The sequence below is a fragment of the Arachis hypogaea genome, chromosome 10 (assembly GCF_003086295.3).
Source record: "Arachis hypogaea cultivar Tifrunner chromosome 10, arahy.Tifrunner.gnm2.J5K5, whole genome shotgun sequence".
Lineage (NCBI taxonomy): Eukaryota > Viridiplantae > Streptophyta > Magnoliopsida > Fabales > Fabaceae > Arachis > Arachis hypogaea.
This window is the reverse complement of record NC_092045.1, coordinates 5,737,331-5,747,636: the sequence shown is the minus strand read 5'-3', so window position 1 is coordinate 5,747,636 and position 10,306 is coordinate 5,737,331. Positions and strand designations below refer to the sequence as shown.

Below are 10,306 nucleotides of genomic sequence, written 5' to 3'. Positions count from 1 at the left end.
AAATTCACATATATTGTGTGACCGAAACACCAATTCATCAAATCTCTTACTTCTTGGCTCCAGTAGAGGTTCATCTTGGTTGCTCTTGATGTGTGTATGCCTCCTCTTTATGTTCTTGCTCCAGCGTTCTAATATGTATTTCAGTGCCACATTATCCACTCGCTCAAAGCTTATAACACTTAGGAAATGGCAGCACAATATGCTCCTAGACTCAAAAAGCAAGCAATGGCACTTTACATCTCGTGATACTGCGTCATAGGTGACGATAAACTTGTTGAATGTGGAGTTGAAAACCTGTTCTATGACTTCATATGATGTGAAACCTAGGGTGGAATGCATTGATCTTTTGATACAATTCACTTTACCTCTAAATTGAGCTTGCACTTCCCTAAACTTCTCATGGGTATATACATGCTGAAACTGTGCCTCATTGCTGATTTTGTTGTGCATGGTATCACGGCATGAAAATTTGCAGCATTGAATTCTCTCTCTGCTTGCTCTCTGCTTGCTAGGCAATTGTCGAATTGCTTCACGAATTGTCTCAAGGAGCTATTCCGTATGATGAACTTGTTGAAAAATGAATGCATACTCTCGCTCCTTTGCGTGCTTCTCATCCCGGCCCAAAAATGGTGATCCAAGTAAACTGGAATCCATATATGGCGATTCTCATACAGCTCTGCAAACCAAACTGAAACTATAAGGTCTGGTGAACCAAAAACAATGCATGCTTTTGGGAAAAAAAATATATGAGCATAAAAATAATTCGAATTGAAATCTCAATTACCTAAAAGCCACTTGTTGCCTCCGAGACCATGCTTTGTGAGGAAATCATTCCAGTTTATGTCAAATTCGTCTTTTGTGTACGAGTTCCAAACAACATGGCTCATCTCTTGTTCAATATCAATGTGTCCCTTGTAGCCATTTAGTTTGCTTGGGATCTTCTTCATGATGTGCCAGATACACCAGCGGTAAATTATTGTTGGCATGCATAGCTCAATTGCCCTTTGAATTGATGCGCATTGATCGGTAAGAATACCTTTTGGTGCCTTCCCTCCCATGCAACGTAGCTAACACTCAAATAGCTATTTGAATGATTGGATGTCCTCATTTTTTATCAGTGCGCATCTAAGAAGTGTCGACTGACCGTGGTGATTCACGCCAACAAGAGAACCTAAAACCAAATTGTACCTGCATAAATAACAACCACAAGTTGGTGAACCGAAATATATACACTCACTGAACATCAAAAAAATGTTAGAATGAACTGAATACCTGTTTGTATTATAGGTGGTGTCAAATGAAACCACGTCTCCGAAATAATCAAATACAGCCCTGCTTCTTGTATCAGCCCAGAATGCATGTTTAATGCAGGGATCACTTTCAAGGTTGAGCTCAAAAAAGAAATTTCGGTTCTTCTCTTTCATTATAACTAGGTACTTCCCAAATTCTTTGGCATCGTCTTCTTCGTAAATATTCTGTACTTCCCTTGTGATGTAATTTTTTACGTCTTTTTCTATAAAACCTAGTTCACGGTGGCTGCCAGCTGCTGCCACAAATGATTGGTAAGTTTTGTTCGGTCTGATTCTGACTTCCTCGTGGGTTTCAATGGTGCGATGCATGAACATGCTAAGCTCCCTGTGTTGTTTGAGCATCTCAGCCTGGTCTGGACAACAAAGATGTGAGTGATTCAAAACAACTTTAGAAATTGTCCAAAGACCAACATCTTTCATTATGTGTACATAAATTCTGGCCGGACAATTTAACCCAACTGAAGGGTTTGTCTTCAAAGTTGGAGATATCTTTGATTTCTACCTCCCCTCTCTAGAGCATACAATTAGTTGATTCTTAATCTTGTCTCCGTCCCGAGTCGTGTTCCTAATTTTGGTAGAAAAACCGGCAAGTTTGAAATAATGTTTGTAAAACTTTCTAACTTCTTCTAGTGTCTTGAAAATCATTCCCACCTTTGGGACACATTTTTCATCCACAAACAGCTGGTCTGCATGGTGAACCGAAGTCTTAATTATGGTGCCGAAATCTTAATTACGATGAAATAATTATATAGTGATTGGAGAAGAAAACAGAACATATTGGTCTAATTTTTGTTAGACTCCTTTCTGCGTACCGAACTGAAAACATGAACGTGATGAACCACCTCTTTAGTACTTATCAAACCGAAAAGTTACTCAAATTTACTCAGAGTTACTCACAGTTACTAACACTCACAATTACTCACAGTTACATATTATCAATTCAATTGAATTCAATTCAGATGTAGATCATCTCAGTCCATTCAATTCACTTCAAATAAAATTAGCAATTTCATTCCATTAAATTCGATTCAGAATTCAATAATCCAAACCTCATCAAATTGATGCGTTTCAGAAGAATCATCCAAATCGCAGTCATTCAACTGATTTGAAGTTGATTCATTCATTGTTTCAATTCGAAAGTGCAGATCGAAGAAGAAAACAAAGAACAAGATGAACGACGAAGCTAATTGTGTTGAATCAATCCAGATCGATAATGTAGAGAAGAAAAATGCGAAAGAGGAGAACAACAATTTTAATTAGGCTAAAGAAGAAGAAGAAGAAGAAGAAGAATGTGAAGAAGAACGCGAAAGAGGTTTACGTTGTATGAGAAAGTTTACGTTGAGAAACGTTGATAAAGCAAAATAAGGATTCGTTATATAGGTTATAAGTGGCGCGTGTAAAACAAACGGGGTGTGGGACATGGAGTAAAAATTACATGGATATCATCAATGTAATTTTTACAAGGATGTAGAACTTTTTTCTAAAAGAAAAATAATTAAGATAGCAACTTCAAAAATATTTTAGTTGTGTTATTTTTTAATATCTTTATATTTTTATTTATCTATCTATTAAATGTTTACTTTTTGTTTTTCTTAATGTCACTTAAGTTCTATTTATTTTCATATATTATACATGTTTATTTATTTTAGCATAAATGTTTACTTATTCATATAAAATATAAAGTAACAACGTGGATGTGTTTACTTTTTCATATAAAGTATTTTAGTATAACAATGTGATACAAGAGGTAAAAAAAAATTAGTAAGAATAGGAGAGCATTTGAAAAAACAAAATTAACCTCCAAAATAGAAGAGCATTTTTTGGATAGTCTATTAAGCATAATTATCAAAATCAAACTAATAATTAATTTAATTAAAATATTAAATGATTAAATTACTAATTTAATTTAATAGTTGAATTACTGATTAAATCGGTAATTTAATTATAATTAAGTAATTATATAAAATTATATTTTATTATTTTTATAATAAATATTTTTTAAATTTTATTTTTTGTTTTAAATTAATTATTGTTAGATTTTAATAACTTATTAATTCGTTTATATCTATTACATGCTTCAAGTATTTATCCAAAAAAATTATATAATTATAGAAAAAAAGGTTATAATTAAATATTAATAAAAAATATTTGACTTTTTAAATTTGTAAATATTTAATAAAATTTAATATTTATTTTAATAATGATGTATAATTAAAAAATTCTAACCTTGAGAAAAAAACGAATAGGAAAACAAAATTAAAATTAAGTTTAACGAATATAAAATAATTTAATTAAAAAGGATATATATGTTGGGAATAATACACCATTCCCCCTTGAGAAAATACCTTTTACAGAGAAATAAAATAGACACAATCACAACACAAAAATTTAACGTGGAAATTCCAATTACCGGAGAAAAAACTACGACCGTTGTCAAATGACAACCAGAGAATATCACTATGTGAAAATTGTTACAACACATAGACTTCTTTCTCTCTAACACCGGTACCCCAGTACACCCACACTCTCTCAAAGCAAATATCTAACTACACCTCACAACACTCTCTAATCAAAGAGTATAGAGGAAAAGAAAAATCAGATACAAGCTTAAAGTGTTTCTGACTGGTGCAAAAATAAATGGAAAATTTAGCCTCATATTTATAACTTAGGCCACCCACTTCATTTGCTATCCTAAGCAATGTGGGACTAATTCAACCAAATCCTAATAATCTCCACCTTGATTGAAATAGTCACACATCTTCAGCTTCCATTGTCAACACCGACAATTCTTTGCTGCCATTGTTTATACCGACAATCATAGTTCAGAGAACTATCATACTCCACCATGAAAGTATACTCACTTAGAATTAGACCACTCCAAGCATTTCGCCTTGGTGCAGATCGAAACCTTGCTGAAAATTCATGGTGCAACTTCCAAATTGGCTTTTCCTGGAAGTTCTTCAGCCATCGACCTAACTCCGCCACACACCTTGCATCTCAACGCCAACCAATGCCCGTGTGCAATTGTGGACCTGATTGCCACAGCTTATCCTTATCCATGACAGTGTGGTAATACCATGAGGATACTTCTTGTCTTCTAGAGAACATCATCTTCTCTCATAGAGAGAGCAACCAGAGATCTTCTCCTTCAACACCTTGTGCAAACCTGGTTGTATCAACACATCATTGACTTACATTTGCCACAAGCCAAAATTGATTCTTCCATCAAATTTCTCTATTTCAAGCTTCACAGCATTTGAATATCATGACATTGTTGCAACCGTATACTGGAATAGTATAACTCAACTGTAGACCGTGCACTAGGAAGGGTCCCCAGGAAAGAGAGGTGGGTCACAATGGACACACTTAAATACCAAGTCTTTTCTTAGCCAGAACCTTTCCAAACTACACTCTCACAGTGTCACACTGCCTTCTAGCAACAACAACAGCAACCAAAGATCAACCTCAAGCCACAGGACAAAATTTTTTTCTGATGTGGAAGGTCAGACTAGGCTGCAATCACAGAGCATACTAAGAATAAATTCCACCGAACCGAAGCTCTGATACCACTTTCACAGAGAAATAAAATAGACACAATCACAACACAAGAATTTAACGTGAAAACTCCAATTACCGGAGAAAAAACCACGACCGTTGTCAAATGACAAACAGAGAATATCACTATGTGAAAATTGTTACAATACATAGACTTCTTTTTCTCTAACACCAGCACCCCAGTACACCCACACTCTCTCAAAGCAAATATCTAACTACACCTCACAATACTCTCTAATCAAAGAGTATAGAGGAAAAGAAAAATCAGATACAAGCTTAAAGTGTTTCTGACTGGTGTAAAAACAAATGGAGAACTTAGTCTCATATTTATAGCCTAGGCCACCCATTCCATTTGCTATCCTAAGCAATGTGGGACTAATTCAACCAAATCCTAAAAATATAATATATACAATAATTAACATATAAGTTTATAAGATGTAGCCTTGCCTAGTGGCAAAGTTACCTGAGCTAAGTCTCTTGAGCCTCACATCCCAAATTTAAACTAAGTTACAGTCAGTTTTTGAATTTATTTCATAGCTCCTTGAAGTCTTATGTCAATCAAAAGTGTTCATAATGCTTGAAGTGGAAAAGGAGATTACATGCGCGTGGTGTGCTGATTCAAGCACGTACTTGTCGAGTGGGTTTTTCTTTTTATGTTAGTGGTGGCAACTTAGATAATAATGCCTTCGCGTAAAATTGAAAAATGTTAGAGGTGATGAGAATTTACTGTTTTTAATAATTATTTAATTATATCAATTTAATTTTTTTAGTTTAATAATTTAACAATATATTTTATTTTATTTTTTTTATCGTTGATAACTAAATAATAAATTTTAATAGTTTTTTAGTATTAAAATTACATGCAAGACGATAGTTGCCCCATATTCAACTATGATCTTTACATCACGGCGGCATGCGTATAAGAAGCAACTACATGTTGGGACTAACTACTGCTTCGTTTAAGAGCAACCAAATTTAATAATTAATTTTAGAGATAAATATTATTTTGATCCCTAACGTTTAGAGTCAGAATCGAAATTATCTCTAACGTAATTTTTTATTTAGAATCATTCTTAATTTTTTTTCGTATTAAAATCGTTTTTTTAATAAAAATTTTTATTTTATTACTAAATTACTCCTATCCTAATAAAAAGAATTATAAAATTAAAAAAAAGAACGCGAGGAGAGAAAAGAAAGGGGAAAGGACACGAGAGAGGGGGGATCCGTGGAAAAGGGAAAGGAAGAGGGGGAAAGGGGGAAAGGGGAAGGGGGAGCTCCGGCATCCCAGTGCCGTCGTCATGAATCCCAGTGCCGTCGCCGCCATCTTTGGGTCCTTCGCTACCAAGCACGAGCCAGCGAGAAATGAGATCCGAGAAAGAGAGAGAAAGAGCGCCAGTGGAGGGGAGGAGGCCGCTGCCATAGCCGCCGCCACCATCGCGACACCTGCATCGTCGCCCGTCCACCCATGAGCCGCCGCCAGCAGAACCGCAAACAGAGGAAGACGTCACCGCCGTTCATGCATGCTTTTGCCGCCGTGGAGTGCGTTGCCGGGAAGGGGAGCCCGACGCGAGGAGGGTGGCGCGTGAAGGAGAGAGAGATGGATCCGAAGCTGAGCTGGGTTCCTACTGCCGCCGATCTGCCCAGTCGCTGCTGTCGGATGCATATGCTTCTTCTTCTGCATCTGTGTTTGCTTTTGCTTTTGTTTTGTTTCTGCTTTACTTCTGCTTTTGATTCTGCTTCTGCGTCTGTATCTGCATCTGCTTCTTCTTCTGCTTTGCCTTCTGTATCTACTTCTTTTTCTGCATCTGCATTTTCTTCTGCTTCTACATTTGCTTTTGCTTTGATTCTGCTTCTGATTCTGATTTTATGTGTTGATTTTATTGTTGAATTTGATGTTGTTGATTCTGAATTTGATGTTGTTGTATTTGATTTTGTTGAATTTGATGTTGTTTTCTGCTTTTGAATTTGATTATGATTCTGAGTATTAGTATTTGATAGGAGTAAAGGAGGTAGTGGTAGTGGTAAAGGTCCTGGTGGTGGTAAAGGGTATTTTTGTCCGTAAAAAGTTAAAAGGACGATTTTAATACGAAATAAAACGTTAAGGATGATTCTAAATAAAAAATTACGTTAGGAACGGTTTCAATTCTGACCCTAAACATTAGGGATTAAAACAATACTTATCCCTTAATTTTACATGTTTCTAAGAATGTTTCGGTTTCCATATTTTATTAATTAATTATTAGTCTGCTCCAATCACATTATCATACACAATTTGCTCACATATGAATATGATTCTAATTAAATTAATTAATTACTTGATGTGGGCTACCTACAGTAATAACATTTTTTAAATATTTTAAATATGAGAGTCATTTAGATAAAGACGCTTAAAATATTTTTTTTAAATATTGTTTAATAATTAAAATTTAACACATATAATTAATTAAACCGTGTCATTTTTGTCAAAATTAGATCAGACAAATTCATTTGAGTCATTTGACACAAAAATCAATAAATTACACCTTAAATCAGTCTAAATTAATATTTTGGTGAGGCGGTCCTAGAATTTCACCTTGTTCTGTCTAACTGGGGGCTGGCGGGCTAAGCCTGCCAAAGATCCTCTTTTTTTTATTTTTTAACTATTAACTACTAAATAATATATATAATTTCACAACCATATTAATAAATTTATAATTTCTAAAGGCATAAAAAATTATATTTTTTATATTCACAAACATTAAAGTCTTTGTAATTATAAATATTGTCTCTGTTCGGTACCTGGTGGTCTCGGGTACTGGACTGCTCGGGTGATGGTGGAAGGGTGAGTGGGCGAGACCCTGGGTCGACTTGGAGCAAGTGGAGGGGCGTGAATTGAGCGCCGGTGACATCAGAGGTGGAGTGGTCGAGGGGGTGGCCACCTGCAAGGACACTCCGACGATCAAGTCAGTGTCCGTACGAGATGGCAGCCAAATTAGGTAAGGTGTTACATACTTTGGGGGGAGAGCTGATTTCTCCCCTTATATACTGTGATGGGCGGGCCCATTAAATGACCTAGCCCACTGGCCAAGGAGCTTCTGTGAGCTGTCCTAGTCCACGTGGGAGGAGCAGGTCGTCCCGATCTTTGGGTCGGAGCTTCGGCTGCTGCCCCGAGGATACCGACCCGACTGGTGACCTGGGTCAGAGAGTAAGTCGGGCGTGCCCCGGGTCGGATGTTAGGAACCGACCCGTCGGATTCTCCGTCTTGTGAGGGATGGTTTTGGGCCTGGGCCAGGGGTGGTGCCCTAACCCGACGGCTTGTTGTCCTACTCGCTGAGACGGGATGTGTTTCTTCTTCTCGGGAGGTCGTTGATGGCGTTTCGTGTTTCATACGCGTGGTCATCTCGTCTCTGACGCTGCCTCCTTGGCTTCTGCGCTGGGCATTAAATGCCCATCATTTCATGATTTGAAATTCGTGTGAAATGGTGAATATGCCCCTGCCTTTTGGCGCTCTTCCTCGGTGATTACGCCTTTTGCCCTATTTTTGTTTTGTAACCTCCTCATAGCTCCACTCTTCTTTTCTCCTTCTTCTTGTTCTCTCGCGCTGCTGCTGCTACTTTCTTCCCTGTTCCTACAGCTGCTTCGATTTTCTTCCTACTTCCGGTGCTCCTTCTTTCCTTTGGATTCTTCCTTCATCTTTGCGGAGTCTGCATTTTCCTGGTACGTTGTTTTTATGGTTTTTCTTTGTCTTCTTTTTTCCATTTAGTTTTTTGTGTGTTCTTCTTTGCGTGTTTTTCCCCATGCATGCCTGGGTTTCTGCTTGTTTTTGCTGCTTCTTCTTTTAGAGGGGTGCGCCACTGGGTTTTCTTTAGATTTTGCTTGAGTTTTGGGTTAGCGTAGGGGTATTTAAAGGGTTGTAGTTTGTTTTTCTCGCTTTTAGGGTTCCCGACCTCCCGTTCTAACTAAGTGGTGCCCCCGCTGTAGGTATGGCTGAACGCTCCGTGCTTCCGAACCTGACTCAGTGGCCGTTGGCCGATTTCGTCGATCACTACGCCTGGGTTACTTCCGATGTGAAAGACACCCCTTCTAAGGTCACCCGTGAGAGCTTCCAGGATCTTTTCCAGGCCGGGTTCTTGTGCGGTGGGGGACCCAAGGAAGCGATGTACCAGGTCTCCGTTCCTGCTGATCGGGAGCGTGTCTGCTAAAAGAACATGGCGGTTCCACGGGTTATTTATTGGTTGTGGGTTTATAAACCCATGTTCATGACCCTGGGAGTTTGTTTGCCTTTTTCTCCTTTTGTTATGGGTTTGTTAAACCGTTGTGACATTGCTCCGTCGCAACTGCACCCAAACAGCTGGGTTGCCATCCGATGCTTTGAGATGGTTTGCGAGTATCTGGAGCTCCCGATCTCTGTGAGCATTTTCCTCTACCTTTTCCTTCTTACGAACCCCTCTCGGGAGGGGAAGACGAAAAAGAGATATATGTCTTTTAGGGCTCAACAAGGCCGCAGAATCTTTGGCCTTTTTTAGGACTCTTTTCATGGTTTTAAGTCTACTTTCTTCAAGGTTAAGCCAATTGAAGGTCATCAACCCTTCTGGCTTATTGCCGAGGGGGAAAGGCGGATCCCGACCTATTGGAGCTTTGGGGCGGGATCCGATTACTTAATAAAAATATCCTATGACTGGTTGAGCCCGGAAGATCGTAACATCGACAACATTTTGTTAGCCATTTTTGGCGAGAAAAACCTTAATCCTCATATGGTTATGGGGGACCGAGAGACCGATCAATCGTATGTTGGTAAGTTCTTCATTTTTCTTGTATTTTTGCTTAGTGTTTTACTCTCCTGCTGCTCACACCTTTTGCTTTTTGCTTGTAGTTTCCATGGCTGCTGAGAAGACTACCCTGGCTCAGTTGATGGACCTTATCCGCGATGATGATGATGGTGATGAGGACTCCTCAGCAACCCCTTTGGTGAGTCAAGATCAGGAGGTCACTGGGGAGGCTAGTGGCCAGGTCGCTGGGGCTGATCAGGCGAAGACAGCGGAGGTCCCTCCTGGGAATGCTCCGGGGAACCCGAGTGTGGAGGAGGAGGTTCCTTTGAAGGAGGACCTAGGGTCTGCTGATGACGACCTGCAGGTCGTTGGCAACCCGAAGAAGAGGAAGCGGGACTTGGGAAAGGCCCTTTCTGTTATGGAAAAGAACTTTGACGCTGGGGGTTTTATCGAGTTCCAACTGCTTCCTGGTACTGAAGAGTTCTTCCGAAATGCCGACCTTACGGGTCAGGTGGATCTATCACAAGTCTTCTCCGTGCTGCCGCTATTGCCAAGAAGGTGGAACCTGTCTTGGGAAATATTCATGTTATGGGAGGAAAACTTCGGAACTCCCAGAAGGATTTGACGGATTCGAGATCTCGGGAGGAATCTCTGAAGACGAAGTTGCTTGAGCAGGAGGAGAAGGCTAAGGAG

The 10,306-nt window shown here is 38.8% G+C and overlaps 1 protein-coding gene across 1 annotated transcript; it reads right to left on the bottom strand.

The window, feature by feature from the left end:
- Positions 1 to 356: 356 nt before the first annotated feature.
- LOC112717231 (protein FAR1-RELATED SEQUENCE 5-like) lies at positions 357 to 1,730 on the bottom strand. Its single transcript, XM_025769323.1, has 5 exons — positions 1,438 to 1,730; positions 1,273 to 1,338; positions 1,145 to 1,188; positions 785 to 1,051; positions 357 to 703 (listed from the first exon to the last, which is right to left on the bottom strand). Exons 1-5 carry the CDS (start codon positions 1,728 to 1,730, stop codon positions 357 to 359), a joined length of 1,017 nt encoding a protein of 338 aa, XP_025625108.1.
- Positions 1,731 to 10,306: the final 8,576 nt, after the last annotated feature.

Excerpts from the sequence above, each read along its gene's own strand:
- LOC112717231 (XM_025769323.1), bottom strand. The coding sequence starts at position 1,730 with ATGAAAGATGTTGGTCTTTGGACAATTTCTAAAGTTGTTTTGAATCAC. Across the intron at positions 1,339-1,437 it reads GATGCCAAAGAATTTGGGAA|AAGCAGGGCTGTATTTGATT; the intron begins GTACCTAGTTAT and ends GGCTGATACAAG. Across the intron at positions 1,052-1,144 it reads TGTTGGCGTGAATCACCACG|GGAAGGCACCAAAAGGTATT; the intron begins GTCAGTCGACAC and ends GTTGCATGGGAG.